This window comes from Squalius cephalus (assembly GCF_949319135.1).
Source record: "Squalius cephalus genome assembly, chromosome: 2".
Lineage (NCBI taxonomy): Eukaryota > Metazoa > Chordata > Actinopteri > Cypriniformes > Leuciscidae > Squalius > Squalius cephalus.
This window is the reverse complement of record NC_137123.1, coordinates 49990389-50011226: the sequence shown is the minus strand read 5'-3', so window position 1 is coordinate 50011226 and position 20838 is coordinate 49990389. Positions and strand designations below refer to the sequence as shown.

General features: G+C 36.9%; 1 protein-coding gene across 5 annotated transcripts in view; it reads left to right on the top strand.

Moving 5' to 3' along the window:
- Window positions 1-20106, top strand: part of fnip2 (folliculin interacting protein 2) — a 29989-nt gene extending 9883 nt beyond the window's left edge. For 3 of the 5 annotated variants that reach the window (XM_079847671.1, XM_079847670.1, XM_079847674.1), the window contains exons 3-18: window positions 2212-2304; window positions 2451-2551; window positions 2632-2706; window positions 2787-2839; window positions 3363-3425; window positions 4074-4145; window positions 5515-5650; window positions 5744-5945; window positions 8618-8706; window positions 9066-9212; window positions 9475-9644; window positions 11290-12028; window positions 13684-13840; window positions 16237-16437; window positions 17156-17271; window positions 17780-20106. In XM_079847671.1, the coding sequence (XP_079703797.1) occupies window positions 2212-2304; window positions 2451-2551; window positions 2632-2706; window positions 2787-2839; window positions 3363-3425; window positions 4074-4145; window positions 5515-5650; window positions 5744-5945; window positions 8618-8706; window positions 9066-9212; window positions 9475-9644; window positions 11290-12028; window positions 13684-13840; window positions 16237-16437; window positions 17156-17271; window positions 17780-17858 (2493 nt within the window). In that variant the 3' untranslated portion in view covers window positions 17859-20106. The remainder of the gene's footprint in view (window positions 1-2211; window positions 2305-2450; window positions 2552-2631; window positions 2707-2786; window positions 2840-3362; window positions 3426-4073; window positions 4146-5514; window positions 5651-5743; window positions 5946-8617; window positions 8707-9065; window positions 9213-9474; window positions 9645-11289; window positions 12029-13683; window positions 13841-16236; window positions 16438-17155; window positions 17272-17779) is intronic. The other 2 variants (XM_079847673.1, XM_079847672.1) reach the window with 1 other exon arrangement.
- The last annotated feature ends 732 nt before the right edge of the window (window positions 20107-20838 follow it).

Sequence of the window (20838 nt, the reverse complement as noted above, 5' to 3'; positions counted from 1 at the left end):
TTTTTTTCTTTTTATATAGAGATCACGTTTCTCCCAAGATTTTGAGTAGACAACTAAACAATATAACATGTAATTTACAAGAGGTTCTGACAAAATGTTAATTGCTGCAGTCTATTAAAAAAATATATCATTAATTTAAATTAAAAAAATGTAATCGGTTTGAATGAATGATTCAATGACTCACTCATAAAAGACTTCACTTGTTTCATAACTGGTGGATAGGGCTGCACGATAGCAATGGCTTGCGATATCTGAATGATTTTAATAGGTTACTTCAAAAAGTTGCAAAAAGTCAAAGTTTTAGGTCGACGCATGTAGCAAAGAATAGACGGCATGCGACTGTTACTAACGTATGACTTGCTTGAAGTTAAAGAGCCCCTATTTTGCTTTTTCGAAATATGACCTTTCATACAATGTGTAGTGTAGTGTCTGTGTCTGTGTAAACAATGTAATGTAAAATAGCTGCAAAGTTGTGAAGCCAAAAGTGCATAGTAAATTATCGTCTCTCAAAAGAAAGAATCAACTCTGAATCGCCTAAACGAGTCGTCAGTAATTCAAATCTCACTTCGTTATGGCTACATGTCACTGGGTAACACATATGCATAATACCAGCCTGTCTTCATTGGCTGCCCGCGAACAACTTCTACAACGTGCAATGTATATTATGAGAAAATGAAAGCGTTTTTTTTTTCTTTGATGCATGGAGACCTCCAAAACAAAATTAGGTAGTGGAAAAAATGGCAATTTTTACACATGATTTGACAGTTTATTTTATTACATTTAAAGGTCCCGTTCTGCGTGATCCCATGTTTCAAACTTTAGTTAGTGTGTAATGTTGCTGTTAGAGCATAAATAATATCTGTAAAATTATAAAGCTCAAAGTTCAATGCCAAGCGAGATATTTTATTTAACAGAAGTTGACTACAAAAAACGGCTCGATTGGACTACACCCCTCTACTTCCTTCTTTAATGATGTCACTAGAACCGTTTCTTGACTAACCTCCGCCCACAGAAATGCTCCCTCAACTCTACTGGCTACTTGCGCACTTCTTATAACTTAGCCTACTGTGTTTACTCAGCTCTTACGGTGATTTTCTGAAGTAAAACTGACGCTTCATCTTTTGTGTGATGTACAATAAACTTTATTAAACTCATCAGTACATGTTTGATCATCATTCAGACAGCAGACTTGTAGGCTATTAATAAATAATGGATACATAGCCTACAAGCAGATGACAAATACGTTATAATAACCGTAATTAAACTACTAAACCATATCTGTTTCATCTCTATACAGCACTCTGACTCTGTAGGCATTATTGTCCGACTCGAAATGAACGCCGTTACTGAGAGTTTCTGATATTATCATCATTCCGTGAGATGAATTTTTCCTGACAGACTGAGCGCGAGCTCATGAAGCTCCGCCCCCTGTGTCGTCCAGCAGTAGCTCATTTGCATTTAAAGGGCACACACTGAAACAGCTCGTTTTTCTGAGCCCCAAAAAATGTCAATTTAAACATGCTGTAAAAAATGATCTGTTGGGTATTTTGAGCTCAAACTTCACATACACACTCTGGGGACATCAGAGACTTATTTTACATCTTGTGAAAGGGGGCATATAACGGGACCTTTAAAAAAATCAAGGTGCGCATCATACCTGACACCTACATGAATACTTTACAGTTGGTTTTATGACTGCAAGTCATTCGCTTAAAAATGCTGTTGAAGTTAGAAACGTGTATACCAATGTCGTATGCAACTTTAGAGACGGTCCCTAAATTTGCGAATCTCAAGCCAACTTTTATGCCAGTATTTCACTGGGAAACGCTTAGCATGAGTCTAATATTCTGAGTCTATCTGCTTGCCTGTGTAGCCTATATAGTATAGCCTACATCCCCAATAAAGTGTGATTTTTCAATACTCTATTCTTTGAGGAATAGAAAGTTTTATTTCCTGGTGATAAGATTTATAAATGGAATGTTTAGCAACAATGTTTTACTGTTTACTTTTACTGTCACTTTTAATCAATTTAATGCATCCTTGCTGAACAAAAAGTTTTAATCTCTAAAAAGAAAAAAAGTAGTGACCCTAAACTTTTGAACAGTAGTGCTCATTAGTAGTCATTGTAGCAAATATCCCCTTGATTCTGTGATGACCTTAAAGATTGAGAGGCACAGTGTGATGTGGCCGATTGTTTCGTACATCTTACAGACTGCTGATGAAAACAAAACTCCCCCCAATCGGAGTGGTGCTTGCCATATCGGAGGTCAAGCAAATGAGAAAGACAAGCCTCCTACATATCAGGTTTGTGCAAAAAAACATTTATGCTCAGGCATTTAGTTAGTATGATGGAAATCCATTAGTCAAAAATCTTTTATAAATTCTAATCATAAAATGTGTGTTTATGGCTACATAGAATACTTTGTCACATTTGACTTATGTATGTTCAGTATGACAGACCAGCTTCAGACGTGAATATGCTTGGAGAGATGATGTTTGGCTCAGTTTCCATGAGCTATAAGGGTTCAACTCTTAAAATTCATCACATTCGGTGAGTATTTAATGTAAATGTAATATATTTCACAGGAATCAGGCGGTGTGTATGCGATAACTCTATTGTGTATGTGACAGGTCTCCACCGCAGCTGATGGTCAGTAAGGTTTTTTCTACCCGGTTTGGCAGCAGCACCTCTGGAAGTACAAATACGTACGTCACTTTCCTCTCACCTGTAATCCGCTGCTACATGACTCTGCTCTCAATCACTCATTGTCTCTATTTTTTTAAAGGCTGCAAGACAGTTTTGAGTCAATGAGCCAAACTTTTCACACCAGCAGCATAGGTAAGATAAGTACAAGCACTTCTTCTTTATTCGTTATTTTGTCACACTCTGTTCCAAAACCTAGTGAGCTACCGAGTGCCTACATAGGCAGCAATTTATAAGTTCGCTCCTATCACAAAAGCTGTTCTTATTTATGCTGTTTCCCGAGTTTTAAGGCAGCATTCCATGTACCTTTCACAAGAACAGTCCCAGAATACACTGCAGCAAGCTCAATGAAAAAAACAACAACCAGGATGACAGATGAGAGAGAAATGCTGATCATTAAATTTGATTTTATTCAACTCTGAAAAAGAATGATTGAAAATAGTTAAATGTAGTTAAGAAGGATTATTTTTACCCAATATTTATCGGTGTTGTGTTTTTTTATGCTTAGAGTTTTGAGCAGTTTGGTTTCTAATATATATGCAGCATGGCAGCTCATGGTTTCGGAACAGCACTTTCATCTGTTTATTTTCTTAAATCTTCCTCTGATTTTCACCTAAACATAGCGTTTCTCAACATGGCCATATACCACTCTTTTTAGGAGTTTGCCGTGTACCTAGCGCTCCTATGCTCTGCCTGGCTCGGAGCGCATCTTTCTTTGCAGGTTTGTGTGGAATGCTGAATCAGCGTGAGCATGTGTTGATCTCACATTCACAAACACTTTAGCTATGTTTCATTTTCTGCTGTGTGTCTTTTCTGACTATTTAGCCTTTGATTGATTTAAGGCCCCTCACATAATTCACTTCCTCTGCCTTTGGCCCTGTGTCACACCTGGTATTAACATACTTGGGTGATACGATCACAACAGCGGAGACAGAATGCTATTTACACCTGATACTAATATGCATCTCATATTACCACAATGTGGTTTGTGATCGGATCACAAATATTTTTCACCCTGTTTACATCTGTATTTACAGCTGTACACTTGTGATTGGATCACTGAAATTGATGTAAATACCAAGTGTGAACAGAGTTACTGTGGGTCAGCAGCATTGTTACAAATGAGACTGCAAGGTTTCTAGGTTACGGGCTTTATCTTCACGCTTTCAGATGGGTCCACACTTTTGCAGGTGTTGTGTGAGTGTGTGTGTGTGTGTAGGGGATACTAACCTGCATGCTCTCTTGAAAAGTGCTTGGGAACCCAAAACCTCCACCAAATCACCCACAATGTGAAGCAATGCGGACACACTTTACATTCTTCAGAATGCAGCTGAATGTGAGGGAATGTGTAATGACTCTCTTTTTCCAGCCCACAGTAATCCAGTGGACATGCCTAGCAGAGGACACAGTGAGGATGGAGACAGTGGCATTGCTCGCTCAGGTATGCACACATTTATAAAGTCAGAACATCCTTAATGCATTCTTGAATTGACCAAAGCATTATCACTGTATCCTACCAGTTATCGGCCTATCTTAGACATATATATTTTTATTTATTGTTGTCAGTTGATAGTGGATATTTAATGGTGCATGCTCATTTTCTCTACTTTTACATTGATTATATTTTAAGATTAATATTAATATAATAAATCTTGTAAATTATGTAATAAACTAAGAATTAAAACTTCTAGTTAAATGTAAACTTACCCAGTTTCAAACTGAATATACTTTACATTATAATGTTGTGATATCTACATTCGTGTGTAGCATTTAAAATGATTGCTTTTAGTTTTTAGTGTTTTATTTGTAACTTATTTAGACAAAAATAGCATAGAATGTTAACATTTGCCATTTATCAGTTATCCGCCATGACATGAAAGTAATTTCTTTGGCTTAAAGTAATTTATTAAGTAATTTAGTGTACATTTTATTTGCTATTTATTATTTGCTATAAAGTCGGCAGTAAAACGTAGTAAAGTCGGCAGTAAAAACGGAAGTTGTGACTTTGTGACTTGTCTTTTCTTTCCAAATTTCTTTTTCTTTCTTTTTTTTATTATGCATTTTCTTTCCGTATTGTAACATATATCTGAGTGACGGCTTCTTGAACAAGAAAAAATTTATGGACTTAATTTTGTCCATCGGGAATTTATTGGATAGTTGTGGTTTGCTATTGCTGTGATCTCATGTGAGTGACACATGACGTCCTGCCTTCACGCCAGTAAACACGTCATCAGAGAAGAGAAGAGATGTCGCTGCTAAAGGGAGGGAAAGTTATTTTAATTACAGGTTATGAGGGTAAATGATTTAAAAAAATAAATAATGTTTAGAAAAGCTAACTTGTGACTTACGCCGGAGGTCTAATGATTTCTGGCGTATTTGGTCCCCTCTTTGGAACTTTCTTGAGAATGAATGTTGAATGTCTTTATTTCTTCACTCTTGTTTTTTTTTTTGCTATTACCCTTCACCCGATACTTTAACTACCAGTTGATGGATGATTGTATGTGCTGCCATGAGATACCTGTACCACGGTTTTGATATTGTAAAACCACAAAAACAATTATTTAATAAAAAAATAAATAATGATGTGCACAGATAAATCATTTATTAAGAAACACTGCAATATTCGATAATGTTTTATATTTATATATTTTTATATATATATATATATATATATATATATAAACCGTCTGTTGAAAAAAAACAAAAACATAATTTATTTAAAAACATAATCTTATTTGTCTTACTTGCTGATTTACAGACAAACGTAATAACGTAAATGTGCCTGTGAACTCCACTTTCCCATTCTGTAGCATCTCTGAGCAGTTTATTGGCCACTCCCCTACCCTCACCTGGCTCCTCCTTCAGCAGTGGCTGCGCCAGCAGTTACCAGCGGCGATGGCTCCGTAGCCAGGCCACCAGTCTTCAACATGGCCCCATGCCTCGCTGGTAAGTGGGAATCAATTTATGTTCCACAAGTAAGATATCAGAAGTTACAGTGGGCAGATAATTTGTATGTATTTGTGTATGTCTGTGCATCAGGAGCACTGAAGAAATGTTCAACCTGTCTGACGAGAGCTGCAGCTCCAACCCTGCGATGATCCGGAGGAAGAAGATTGCCATCAGCATCATTATAAGCCTGCCAGAGAGAGAGGAGGAAAACCACAATTTTCAGGAGTTTTTCTTCTCCCACTTTCCTCTATTTGAGTCTCACATGAACAAACTCAAGACTGCCATCGAGAGGGTAAGTGTGATAGTGCAGGCGAGTTATTTGTTGTCATAGTAACCTATTTAACCAAATGTTCTAGTATTCATCTACAAAAAAAAAAAAAAAAATTATAATTTTGTTTCATAAACAGTTATCATCAGAATTTAAAATGTCTGTTTAAATTCTGTTTTTTAGAAAAACATTACAGAAACAGCAAACGGGGCAAAAGGCTAAACAATCGTATTTTACAGACCAAAGAAAACCACCAACAAGGCTGATACTGGTTTATTATGCCAGCTTATACAGTTTTGATGGGTGGGTCAGAGCAAACAAATTTTAGTATGACCTTTATCAATCTAATGGTGTTGCTTTAAAATTGAGATGCATGGAGAATATATTTTGAATAGGATTTTGAATCAAAATTGAACCACAAGGTGCTTAGTTTTATATTTTATATATTGCTTACCAAGATTTATTTGATCAAAAATACAGTAAAACTAATTTACTATTTAAAATATATACTGTCTTGCAGTGTAGAAAAAAAATGAGAAATGAATAAGATTTATTTGAAATAGAATTTTCTTTAAAGGGGTCCTACTATGCTTTTTCACTTTTTCAACTTTAGTTAGTGTGTAATGTTGCTGTTTGAGCATAAAAATGATCTGCAAGGTTACAAAGCTAAAAGTCCACTCCAAAGGGAGATATTTAACAGAATCCACTTTCCAAGACTTATTTGGACTACAACACATTTTTTCCAGATTTTGCGAAGTCATAATGTCTCCACCCACGGAATATGCAAAAAAGTGTGAGGCCTGGTTGAGCTGCTGCTATGTCAAAGGGACGCTGTTTTTTCCACCCCTTTTCCAGAACTCATTTGTTTGGCTTCCTAAGGCTGACAAACTTAGAGTTCCTAAACATTATAACCCCAACGTTTTTCTGTGTGCTGCACATTTTACGGAAAACAGCTTCCAGAAACTTAGAGAGTACAATGGAGGCTATATGCAGATTATGCACAGAAGCTCTCCTGAAACGGAGCAGTTCCCATTTTGTTGGGACAATCTGTTGTTTATGGATCACAACTTGTAAGTCTTATAATTTGCAGTTGCGTTTTCTATTAACAGTTCCAATTATTAAGTTTTATGTTGTTGCAACAATGTAAACAAAAGGCAAAAAGCATACCACTCTGAAACTATGGCAAGCCGTTTTAGCTTAAATTGTACCCAGCGTTACTCGTCGTAATTGCATTTTTACTAGTAAGAATTCAATTAGAGCTCTACAATTCAATTCTTACTAGTAGCAATTACAATTACAGAGCTCTCTAATTCAATTATTACTAGTAAGAATTACGCTTACATAGCTCTCTAATTCAATTCTTACTAGTAACAATTCCAATTAGAGAGCTCTACAAATGAATTTTTACTAGTTAAGCCTCTGTTATACTCCAGTTTGGACGCGTACACGACAGCTGCGCACAGCTCGGACGCGGACTACTTGTATTTATACTTTCTGCTGAGGTCCGCTCGGTAAACGCGTTCAACGCATGCGCAGTAGATCGGTCTGGCCAGTATAATCGATAATATTTTAAATATTTATAGTTTATATTTGCATTTATGTCAAAACCTAGACACTTTCAAACATCAAAATGACATTTATTAATATTCGTGTCAAAATGACATATAAACATCTTTTCCTATTCTATTTTGCCTGGAAACGCTTCCAACAGGCTTGCGTGAAAAATAGGCATTGGTTCTATTTCTAGCATGTACGCGTTTTCCGTTTTTTCAAATGCGGCGTCCATGTTATTTCCATCTCTTTCGCGGTTTTAACCTAATGAACGCGCGCCCTTGGTCCGCGCGGTCATAAAAAATGGGAGGCACGCGCCAGTCCGCAACGAGCCTCCGCGCGCACCCCCGATGACGATTTTTACGTCACGCGGACCCTTGCGGACCCTCGCGCCATCGCGGTCGCGGAAAGTATAACAGAGGCTTTATATGTCTCCATTGACTTAGTAATAACTGAATTAGAGAGCTCTCTAATTGTAATTGCTACTAGTAAGAATTGAATTGTAGAGCTCTCTAATTGAATTCTTACTAGTAAAAATGCAATTACGACGAGTAACGCCGGGTACAATTTAAGCTAAAACGGCTTGCCATACGAAACGTCCTATGAAATCCGTGCTCGCAAAGTCCATGCATGAAATCCGTTCTGGACGATCTTCTTGTTTGTTAACATTCTCTGAATCAGGCTTGAATTGGTTTGAAATTGACGCCATCCTTAATATTTACATCTGAGTAGAGCTCATGGTTATGGTAAGGGGCGTGACATTTCCCGAACACATGCTAAACGCTGCCAATCACAAAACACTGGGCCAGCAGTATTTCGGAAAGAGGGGCTAAGTCAAAATCGGAGTGTTCGAACCAGACTGGGGAGAGAGGTGCTGTAATAATGTAAAATAATGTTGTTGTTTTTTAACAATCAAGCATAAAAGCATATTCTAGTACACCCCAAAATCAAGACTTCATAAAAGGGCATAATAGGACCCCTTTAACAATGTAAATGTTTTATTGCCACTTTAAATAATGATAATTTAAAGCATCCTTGCTGATAAAAGTATTAATTTCTTTAAAAAAAAAATCTTGTATTTACTGTATGTAGTATTTCTATTTGCATAACATTTCAACTTTAAACTGTGTGTGATTGTTTTTCAGGCTATGATTCTCTGCAGAAGGATAGCTGAGTCCAGTCAGCGAGTGCAGGTCTATCTGTGTCGAGTGATGGAAGCACTGGGAGAATTCAGGTGAAAGTGAGAGGGATGTGGTGCTGATATCATCACACTTCTAACAGTATATTTTTGTACAATGTACTATTTTTGTAGCAGTGAATAAAATGACACCAATTAATTCAGCAAGGCAGTGATCATAGCACTGGAATTAAATATTTACAGTAATGATTTTAATGTATTTTCAGCCTTCTTGTTCTGCCTCTAAAATTACAGAACAAATATGAATCTTCATGCCCCCCTACATTATTAAACATCCTTTGTTTCATGACCAACTTGGTGCAGAGGATATTGTTACAGAAGCCCTCAAGTTTGAGATCAAGTCAATTTGAACATTGATTTGCGTTAGTCTTATCTGGTTCTCTATTGGTTTGTAGGATGACGGTGTGGAACCTGTACATGGCTCCCCGCATCAGCGAGCCAGTCTGGCTTTCCATGATATCCCAAAGTACCGAGCGAAACCTACTGTGTCATCGCTTTCTGAAGGAGATGAGTTTTCTGATGGAACACGGAGCCAAGAGCCAGTCAGTGGTCCTTAACCTTTCTACTAAACATATTACTTCAAATCTTTAACCCTGTTCTTTTACTAGTACTGTGTAATCAAAGGGATATTTGGAAAATCAATTATTTGTTTCCATCACCATCACTGATCCTAAGCATGTCAGGAAACACAATTGGCAAGGTGTGTCTGTGTGGCAGTCAGTCATGAGTTATTTCCTCTTGATTGCCTTATTGTATTGAGTTCTGGTGGGAACTTTGTGAACTTTTCCTTTCATTTTTGTCTAGGTTTCTCTCAGCTCTCCTTACTGCTGTTCTTACGCATCACTTAGCCTGGGTTCCCACGGTGATGCCCAGCAGCTTGCCGCCAATCACACCTGCCTGCCAGAAACCTGCCTCACAGACAGTGGATCTGTTGGCAAAATCTCACCCATACAACCCACTGTGGGCTCAATTAGGTAAAAAAAACAAAAAATGCACACAAGACTAAATGTATAAATATATACTCCTACAAACATTCATACAATATTCAAGCAGGAATGTTGAGTCTACTGCACTCTGGACATCACGTTAGTAAATCATGCCATGAGCAATTCATTATATATCTCAGTAACCATATATATCACAACATAGTTATTTTAACTAGAGTTTCAGCAAATAATTTTTTTTATAAATTAAAGAGGACCTATTATGTTTTTTTTTTTTACATTTTCAACTTTCTTTAGTGTATATTGTTGTTGTTTGAGTATGAAAAAGTTACAAAGCACAAAGTCACTCCAAAAAGAGTTATTCTCTACATCAGTAAGCACTGTTTCTGAACTCTCTGAAACCACTTGATTGTAGTCTTGAGTTTTCTTCTTTTGAAGATTCCTCATTTAAATAATTCCTGCCGAAGGCATACGCAAAATAAAGGGGCGATGCCTGGTTGAATTGCATAGTGTTTTGATACTCGCGGTTATGGTAAGGAGCGTGACATTTCTGAAACTTCGCTCAAAGCAGTTGACCAATCAAGAGAACATTTAACTTCAACTTCAAACTTTTTATTGTCATATGTACAGGAAACAGTCGTCACACAGTACAATGAAATTCTTATTCTGCGAATCCTCCCAGCAACACCAGACATCAATTAAACAGCTTTTAGCTTTTCTAAAAAGAGGGCCTTCATAGAGACTGAAACTAACAGAGCATTACTGACAGACTGGGAAGAGAGGTGCAGCATCAACTTAAAATATGTGAAAAAATAATGTGTTTTTTAACATCCAAGCATGAAAAACTATTCTAGTAGACCAAAAAACTAAATCAAGACTTCGTAAAAACAAAAAAAAGCATAAAATGGCCTCTTTTAATAACCATGATGGATGTGAATGAAAATATAATATTGTTCACATTAAATGAAGCTTTAGTGTGGCAGCAGTGCAAAAACAGCTTTATATTATTTAGCACTTGAGTTAAAAATACTCAAACAATAAAAATTATATAATAAAACAGATTCTGATTGGATGAGCCGAGTGTGAAGCAATTTCAATTTACATCCGTCTCTGTACATCAGTTGAATTCTGTATAATCTGATATAATTCTATATAAACAAAATATTATGATTCCTATACATCATTAAAACAATTATTATGTACAAAGTCATATACTTAAATGTATTAAATATTCATTTTTACTATTTAAATACTATTACTACTAAATATTCATTGTAACGTGGGAGAGACAATGAATCATTTAGCTGAGCTATAGTTTCTTTCTTTGTTGAGGTTCATTTATTTAATATTGTATTTTTTTCTTTTAGTTTTTTAGTATATATTTGTGTTTTCCCCCCCACAAAAATTAGTTTGAGATCAAACAATAATTCAATTCAATAATTCAATAATTCCCTGATCCTCTGTTGAAGACTGGTCTTCTTGCATTCTCATTTTCATGGTGATTTTTTACTTAAAATAACTTGACTTATTTGAGCTGTCATATACAAAAGAAAATGTCGCTAATGTTTGTCTTAACTAACTTTAAAAGTAACTTTGCTAGTCCTGCATTTGTTTTCATTTGCAACTATAAACCAGTTTTGTTACTGTATTATATTGTTTGTTGTGTGTTGTTTAGGTGATCTGTATGGTGCATTGGGCTCTCCAGTGAGAGTGTGTCGAACGGTGGTCGTGGGACGCAGGAGGGAGCTGGTACAGCGAGTCTTGTATGTTCTGTCCTACTTCATTCGCTGCTCAGACCTGCAGGAGCATGTACAACCTCAAGGACAGATGAACGATCCGGCCAATCCCTGCACCTCTCAAACCACTGATCCCACCTCTGGAAGTGAAAGGATCAATGAAAAAACAGACCCCTTAAAGCCCTCTCTTAGTGTTATTGGAACCAGTGAAAAAGCACTGAACTCTGGCTTGGGCGATGCCATTCCAGGCACCTTTGTAGAGCAAAATGATGAAACGCTTTTGACTGATACAAAATCAACGAATCCATCCCCCAGTATGGAATCGACCACTGTCAGGCCTGAATGTACAGAAATGGGACAGGAATGTTTTGGAGAAGACAGTGACTCTGTTGGGGGTGGATTAGAGCACATATTGGCCAATCAGAGTCCTCTTCTGCATAGGGTGCAGTTTCACATTGGCAGCCCCAGGGAGTCAGATAATGACGGACAAGCCAGCGGTCTTACTGGGGCGGGGTGTGGGCGGGGATTGGACAGGAAGTTGCATCAAAGGATTTTTAGTGATATACAAAGGAACGAGAGCTCAGATAGTGCTCTAGGTGACAGTGATGATGAGGAAACACCAACGCAAGAACTGTACGTGGCTACAGAACAAAAGGAGTGCGAGTTACCACTGCCAAAGTTAGTGCAAACTAATCTCACTCTCTTAATTTAATCAGTCTTGTCATGATGCATAAAATTGTATTTGACCTTTTGACAGCTGTTGTGTTATGAAAACACACCGTAATAGGTTTTTTGCGAACTTCTGCAATTTTTTTTATGTCAGACGGATAAATGCATTTGAACACATTACGGTTCACATCTACATGTCATTGTTGCCTATTCAGTGTTCAGGAACATGGTCCACACATGATGAGGAAGTAGGATAAAAAACACCAGAAAAACTAGTGATAATGTAGCACCTGCAGCTCTGCATATACATCTGAAGAATACCAACAAGAATATCAGCATTTTAAAAGAGATAGTTCACCCAAAAATGAAAATTACCCATTTATTTACTCACCCTCAAGCCATCCTAGGTGTAAATGACTTTCTTCTTTCAGACGAATACAATCGGAGTTATATTAAAAAATGTCTTGGCTCTTCCAAGCTTTATAATGGCAGTGAATGGTGGACGAAATTTTGAAGTCCAATAAAGTGCATCCATCCATCATAAACGTACTCCACATGGCTCCAGGGGGTTAATAAATTCCTTCTGAAGCGAAGTGATGCGTTTGTGTAAGAAAAATATCCATATTTAAAACTTTAAAAACTAAAATAACTAGCTTCCGGCAGACGGCTTTTGTTTTGCTCTATCCTCTGCACTTCCGCTTTCGTCAATACATCATGCGTCAGGTCAGGGGTTACTCTTTCGCCGTAAAATGATGCGTATGGCCGTTTGTCGGAAGCTAGTTGTTCTAGTTTATAATTTTTCTTACACAAACGCATCACTTAGCTTCAGAAGGCCTTTATTAACCCCCAGAGCCATGTGGATATCTTTTATGATGGATGGACGCACTTTTTTGGGCTTCAAAATCTCATCCTCCATTCACTGTTATTATAAAGCTTGAAAGAGCCAGGACATTTTTATATGTATAATATATCTCTGATTGTATTCGTCTGAAAGAAGAAAGTCATATACACCTAGGATGGCTTGAGGGTGAGTAAATCATGAGGTAATTTAATTTTTTGGGTGAATTATCCCTTTAAGTTTATTATTAACAAAGTCATTAGTTTAATATGATCTTAATAGTTTGTGTGAAACTTTTCTGATCATTTTGTTACTGGACCTAACATGAAGCCCACAGCTTGCAAGTGCAGCACAGTGCTGTATCATTTTACATGCATAGATAGAAGTCTTAAAGGCAGCAAAAAAAATTAATTTGTGCAAATTAAATTAAATTAATGACATGACCTCTTTAAAAGTAGGGACATTGCAAATCAAAAATATTATCACAAAATTATTGTTCTAAAACGTTGGCTTTACTCTTCCTGAAACCAGATGTCTTTTGATTTGGCTATATCATAAGAGGGCAAGGGGGAAGAAAAAGGAAAACAAATCATAACTTTTATTTATTTTTTTTGTAAAAGATTTTTTCCATTGAAATGTAGAAATCTGAATGTTATTTTATTTATTTTTTGAAGTAAAATTTAATCTAATATAGTTGTATTTAATGCAACATTTATTTTTGGCCCACAACTATCAATCACGTTCGATTTTTAGCTCTTCGTAAAATAATGTTTTAGCACATCTGCAAGGAAGGCTGCAATAACCATTTGTGTTTGTTTCTGTATAGTTATCAGGTAGAGAGTCGAGCCAGTGTTAATCATTTTGGGCATTCTTTGCTGGGTGGTTACTGTCCTCAGTACATGCCTGACTTTGCCTTGCATGGCATCAGTTCTGATCTCAGGCTCAAACAGTGCCTTATGGCTGACCTGGAACACACTGTTCTTGTAAGTACAGTTACATTTACAGTTATTACTGCATACAGTAAATGATTCATGTATGTTCACAATCACAATCATTCATTTGACAATTTTTGCTCCAGTGTTTTATGTCTGTTAGTTTTAATGTTTAACATGTGTAATGTTTAATTTGGTTTCTTGTTTGAATTTTAGCTTGACCAGGGTAATGCCATTTTTAATTTTTGACAGAAATGAAAATGAGGAAAATGACCGATTGTTCAGCTGACTAAAAGTCTTTCAAAAAAATAAACAAATAAATAAATTCAGATGACAAAAACTCCATAAAACAGTTTTGAAAGTTGCTTGTAAATGCCTGTTCACACCAAGAACGATAACTGTACAGCTAACTATAACGATATCTACAGTGAGGAAAATAAGTATTTGAACACCCTGCTATTTTGCAAGTTCTCCCACTTGGAAATCATGGAGGGGTCTGAAATTGTCATCGTAGGTGCATGTCCACTGTGAGAGACATAATCCAAAAAAAAAAAATCCAGAAATCACAATATATGATTTTTTAACTATTTATTTGTATGATACAGCTGCAAATAAATATTTGAACACCTGAGAAAATCAATGTTAATATTTGGTACAGTAGCCTTTGTTTGCAATTACAGAGGTCAAACGTTTCCTGTAGTTTTTCACCAGGTTTGCACACACTGCAGGAGGGATTTTGGCCCACTCCTCCACACAGATCTTCTCTAGATCAGTCAGGTTTCTGGGCTGTCGCTGAGAAACACGGAGTTTGAGCTCCCTCCAAAGATTCTCTATTGGGTTTAGGTCTGGAGACTGGCTAGGCCACGCCAGAACCTTGATATGCTTCTTACAGAGCCACTCCTTGGTTATCCTGGCTGTGTGCTTCGGGTCATTGTCATGTTGGAAGACCCAGCCTCGACCCATCTTCAATGCTCTAACTGAGGGAAGGAGGTTGTTCCCCAAAATCTCGCAATACATGGCCCCGGTCATCCTCTCCTTAATACAGTGCAGTCACCCTGTCCCTTGTGCAGAAAAACACCCCCAAAGCATGATGCTACCACCCCCATGCTTCACAGTAGGGATGGTGTTCTTGGGATGGTACTCATCATTCTTCTTCCTCCAAACACGTTTAGTGGAATTATGACCAAAAAGTTCTATTTTGGTCTCATCTGACCACATGACTTTCTCCCATGACTCCTCTGGATCATCCAAATGGTCATTGGCAAACTTAAGACGGGCCTTGACATGTGCTGGTTTAAGCAGGGGAACCTTCCGTGCCATGCATGATTTCAAACCATGACGTCTTAGTGTATTACCAACAGTAACCTTGGAAACGGTGGTCCCAGCTCTTTTCAGGTCATTGACCAGCTCCTCCTGTGTAGTTCTGGGCTGATTTCTCACCTTTCTTAGGATCATTGAGACCCCACGAGGTGAGATCTTGCATGGAGCCCCAGTCCGAGGGAGATTGACAGTCATGTTTAGCTTCTTCCATTTTCTAATGATTGCTCCAACAGTGGACCTTTTTTCACCAAGCTGCTTGGCAATTTCCCCGTAGCCCTTTCCAGCCTTGTGGAGGTGTACAATTTTGTCTCTAGTGTCTTTGGACAGCTCTTTGGTCTTGGCCATGTTAGTAGTTGGATTTTTACTGATTGTATGGGGTGGACAGGTGTCTTTATGCAGCTAACGACCTCAAACAGGTGAATCTAATTTAGGATAATAAATGGAGTGGAGATGGACATTTTAAAGGCAGACTAACAGACTAACTTTGAGGGTCAGAATCAAAGTTGTTGATAAACAGGTGTTCAAATACTTATTTGCAGCTGTATCATACAAATAAATAGTTAAAAAATCATATATTGTGATTTCTTGATTTTTTTTTTTAGATTACCGGTATGTCTCTCACAGTGGACATGCACCTACGATGACAATTTCAGACCCCTCCATGATTTCCAAGTGGGAGAACTTGCAAAATAGCAGGGTGTTCAAATACTTATTTTCCTCACTGTATATTAGCGTCCACACCAGTGGGCGATAACGTTCTCACGCGCTGTAGTTTTCGCTCAAGCTCTTTAAAGCAGGATGGATTCTGATTAGATGTCAACTTGGCTGTTTTTATCATTCATCATCTGGGAAAAAAAAACATTCCGGAAGTGATTCCAACGATATCATTTCTCTCTGCTGTTATCATTATGGTTGTGGTGCGGATCTGCTATTCTTTAGTGTTTAGAATGACTTTTAGAACTATATTTAAATCATTATTGTTATAGTTATCGTCCTTGGTGTGAATGGTTTTTAGTCTATCCCTCACAGCCTCGTTTTCATCCACGTTAAATTTCATATGGCGTCTAACCTGACTAAGGTCTATACTGTACATTAGGAAAAAGTGTGTACCTTTTGTTTATGTGCAGCATCCGGCACTGGATGAACCCGTGGCCGAGGCTTTGTGCATTGTGGCAGATACAGACCGACTGAGTGTGCAGGTGGTGACGAGTCAAAGGCGCGTGTGTGAGGGCGGGCGGATGGGCAGGGACGTGATGGTGTCTAACCTCATACACACTCTCATCACATCAGTTCTGCAGCTATATGCGCTCAACATCGCAACCGATTTTGTAAGTCTCTTCAACACACACACACACACACACACACACACACACACACACACACGCACACACACACACACACACACACACACACACACACACACACACACATAAAAAACATATTTACAGTTTATTACCTGCAGTGTTCAGTATGTTTATCTGTTTATTTATTCAAATGTTTGGGGTTAGTAGGATTTTTTTAATTTTTTTTTAAAGAAATTAATACTTTTATTCCTGCAAAGATGCATTTAAATTGATCTTAAGACTTTTTACACTCATTAAAAACATTTAAATAAATGCTGTTCTTTTGAACTTTCTAATCATCCAAGAATCCTGAAAAAAATATACCAGTTTCCACAAAAATTTTAAGCAGCATAACTTTTTTCAACATAGATAATGATAAATGTTTCTTGAGCACCAAATCAGCATATTAGAATGATTTCTGAATGATCATGTGAGTAATGGCTGCTGAAAATTCAGCTTTGCCAGAAATAAATGACATTTTAAAATAAATATAAAAATATAAAACAGCTCATTTAAATTATAATAATAATTCACAATATTACTGGGTTTTTTTTGTTTGTTTTTTTAAATAAATGCAGCCTTGGTGAGCATAAGAGAATTCTTTTCAAAAAACATATTTAAAAAAATCTTACAGACCCCAAACTTTTGATCAGTAGTGTAGACTCTGATTTTTTTGTGTGTGTTTATGCAAACATCATCTCAGTGTGTGATGCATCTGGAGGACCGGTTACAGGAGGTGTATTTTAAGAGTCGATCCTTAGCAGAATATCTGAGAGGACAAACCAGGGTCCATGTAAAAGAACTGGGGCTGGCACTGGGGTAAGATCACACTTACCTACTTATTAGGTGTGTTCATGCCATGTTGTAATTACCGTAATAACGACATTTTAACTTGTAAAAAGCGTTCACGTCCTTGTAGAGCTCGGAATTACAGCTTGGAAGATGGGAATTTTCAGAGAGCAGCTCCTACATGTTCCATGTGACCCCTGTACCACATGACTGCTGCAGTTTCATTTAGGCATTGATAGGGCTCTTACAGAGTCAACGTGAGCAACGCAAGCAAGTGACAATAGCGACGTGAGCGACGTGCTCCCTTTCCCTTTAGTGTTGCCATACAAACGCATAATTTCCAGTCCGAGGACGTGAACAGCTCCGAATTGAATGTCGCGTGTTGTCATCTGGAGACTACGGCAATTACGACATGGCGTGAACACAGCAATCGTCACTAATCCTACACTTAAGTCATGCATAATGATATTCTAAATGCAGACATTGTGAAAATAAAACTGCATAATGTCATATGAATTTATTATTATTTTCCCCCCAGAATTGAGTCCAGTGACATTCCATTGCTTACAGCAGTGGCCAGCACACACTCGCCCTATGTGGCTCAGATCCTCCTTTAAATAGACCAAGCAAGATTTATTTCACATAAAGGACCAATCAGAATGTGTTCCTGTTCTGCATGGACCAGTAAGAATCTGATCATTATCAGATAACCACACCAATCAAGATGCACTGTGTTCGACAACCATTCGGAGCCTACACCCAGCCTTAAAATACCAATCAGAATGCCTTGTTTGTCCATCTGACAGTGTGTGTATGTACGTACGAGTGTGCATCTAACTAACTATCTATAGACTGAAACGGGCACCACACAGGGACACTTGTTAATGCTCTCCATTTTTTTTTATCTGGTGTCTTTTTAAGTTTTTATATGAAAGGAAAGACTGGATACTGCAAAGATTATTTATGGAAAACATCTCTAAGAGCAAGAATATGGACAAGCATCAATACATTTGATCCTTCCGTACTATTATTGCTAGCGCTACAGTATATCTGAATGCACAATAGTGTATTTAGGGATAGTCCTCCCAAAAATTAAAATTGTCATTATTTTCTCACTTTCATATCATTCCAAACCTGTATGCAAGATATTTTAAAGTACAATTGAAGTCAACGGAAGCCAAAACTGTTTGGTTATCCATCAATGTTCTTCAAAATATCTTATTTTGTGTTCGGCAGAAGACAAGTCGTCATACAGGTTTGGAACAACATGAAAGTGAGTAAATGATGACAGAATTTTTTATTTTTTTTGATAGAATATCCCTCTAAGGATGAAAGCATAACTATAAAATGTATGGTCTCTCTGTGAAGCACATTAGTTTACATCAGGAGCCACATTTTGTAGCATTCCTGAGACACGGCTAATCTTGAAAGAAATAGTTCACCCAAAAATAAAACTTCTGTCAATTTACTTACCCTCATGTCATTCCAAATTTGCAGGACAGACTTTTTTTTATTTTTGAAGGATGATTCTTTTCCATATAATAAAAGTGAAATAAGATGGGGACTGCAGCAAAATGACCAAAAAAATACCATTAAAATATTAGGTGGTCCATACAATTATATTATATTCTATGCTCTCATTTTCTGAACTTTTTGACTTTTTTGGAGCTTGACAGTCCTAAAAGACTGTCATCGCATGGAAAAGAATAGCCAGGATTATCCTAAAATGTCACCTTTTTTGTTTTACAGAAAAAAAGTCAGTCAGCCATACAGGTTTGGAACAACATGAGGGTGAATATAAAATTGCAGGATTTTCAGTTTTGGGTGAGCTGTCCTTTTAAACCCTTAAATTCCAACCAAGCACACAACTCTGAAAGCATAAAAAGGACATTTAAAATGAATCTCTGAAATTTCATTCAAGAAAAGCATCAGTTTGTTCCTGAATAATTATTGACAATGTAAGTCATAGCAGCGTTTAGTTTCTTGTTTTGGAATTTGACCAAATCAATCAGTTTTCATAGTTTTCTACTCAGTGTGATCTTACGTTTCGTTTAATCTGCAATTGAAGTATTTATCATAGTCCATATTCTGCAGAAAACTGTGTGTGTGCCTCAATCTTTGAAAGATGAGAGGATGTTTACATAATGGAAAAAGTGGGTGTGATATTAAATTGTGTTAATGTTAATTACTGGACAGTCCACAGATTGTGGATTACAGTATTAATCTGGTGCTACTATTGAGTCAAAGGCTTACTAAAGCACATGTTTACGCTCTGTCCTTGAGAATGCTTTATATTTCTTTCAGTGGTGTTTTGCACTGAAAGACATAAATGTCATAGCAATAGAACCCCAATAGTAGTTTGTGACAAGAAATTAAAAAAATACTTCTTTTTTTTTATTGTTGTTTATTGTTCCATTTTAAAGAGTTAGAAAAAGATGATTATTTTTTATATTTTCACAAAATACTCTACCTCAAATAAAAGATCTGAAAGTGTCCTGATCTGAATGAATGAGTTTGATCAGTCAGTTTCACACATCAAGAATGCAGTGTACTTATATCTTCAGTGAGTATACACTTAAAAGCTGCATTTTGGATAAAAACATTACATGTGCAAACGTCTTTAGTGAATTTCTGTACTGAAAGTAAATGTAAATTTGTCTTGCTTTGTTTACAATAGTTTTGTTGAGGTTGGAACTTTGAACACTAAGGTTTTGCTATACTTTCAGTAGTCTCTTGTTTTACTTTTGGTCTGTTCCCTGCATGGTGTTTATACTCCAGGTTGAATGTGGTTGAGTATTTTGTCTGTGACAATATGATATTGCCAAGAACTGAATTAGTGAATAAACAAATTGCCAGAAATTCTGCATTTTGTAGTTATATATCTTCTTTTGCATGGTCCGGTTTAAAATTGTGTATGACAGCAGCCTATGAACTTATATAGAGATGTTTAAGTTTTCTTGATATTGTTTTGATCAGTGTTTTTATATCTTTTACTTCACTCGTGCACTAATCATATTACTAATCATACCATCACATTAACCAAACAGACAATTTGGTTAATTTTTAAAACATTATGTATCTGTATCTATAAATATTTGCATATACAGTCATGTGAAAAAGTAAGGACACCCTTTAGCATTTTATGGTTTTACGTATCAGAACATAAAAATCATCTGGTTTTGATGATTGAACATGATTGAATGATTGAATCTGGTCAGATGAACAACAACAACAAATGACATATTACACCCGTGTCATTATTTATTTAAGAACAATAAAGCCAAAATGGAAAAGCCATGGGTAACAAACTAAGAACAACCTATGACTCAATTGCTTGTAAAGCCACTTTTAACAGCAATAAGCTGAAGGATTTGTTTTCTGTATGAAAGTACAGTATCTCTCGCATTGTTAGAGTAATTTTGGCCCGCTGTTCTTTACAACGTTGCTTCAGTTCATTGAGGTTTGCGCCATTTATTTATACACAGCTCTCGTAAGGTCCCGCCACAGAATTTCAATCGGGTTGAGGTCTCTGGTCTTTGACTTGGTCAGTGCAACACCTTGATTCTTTTCATTTTCAGCCATTCTGTTGTGGATTTG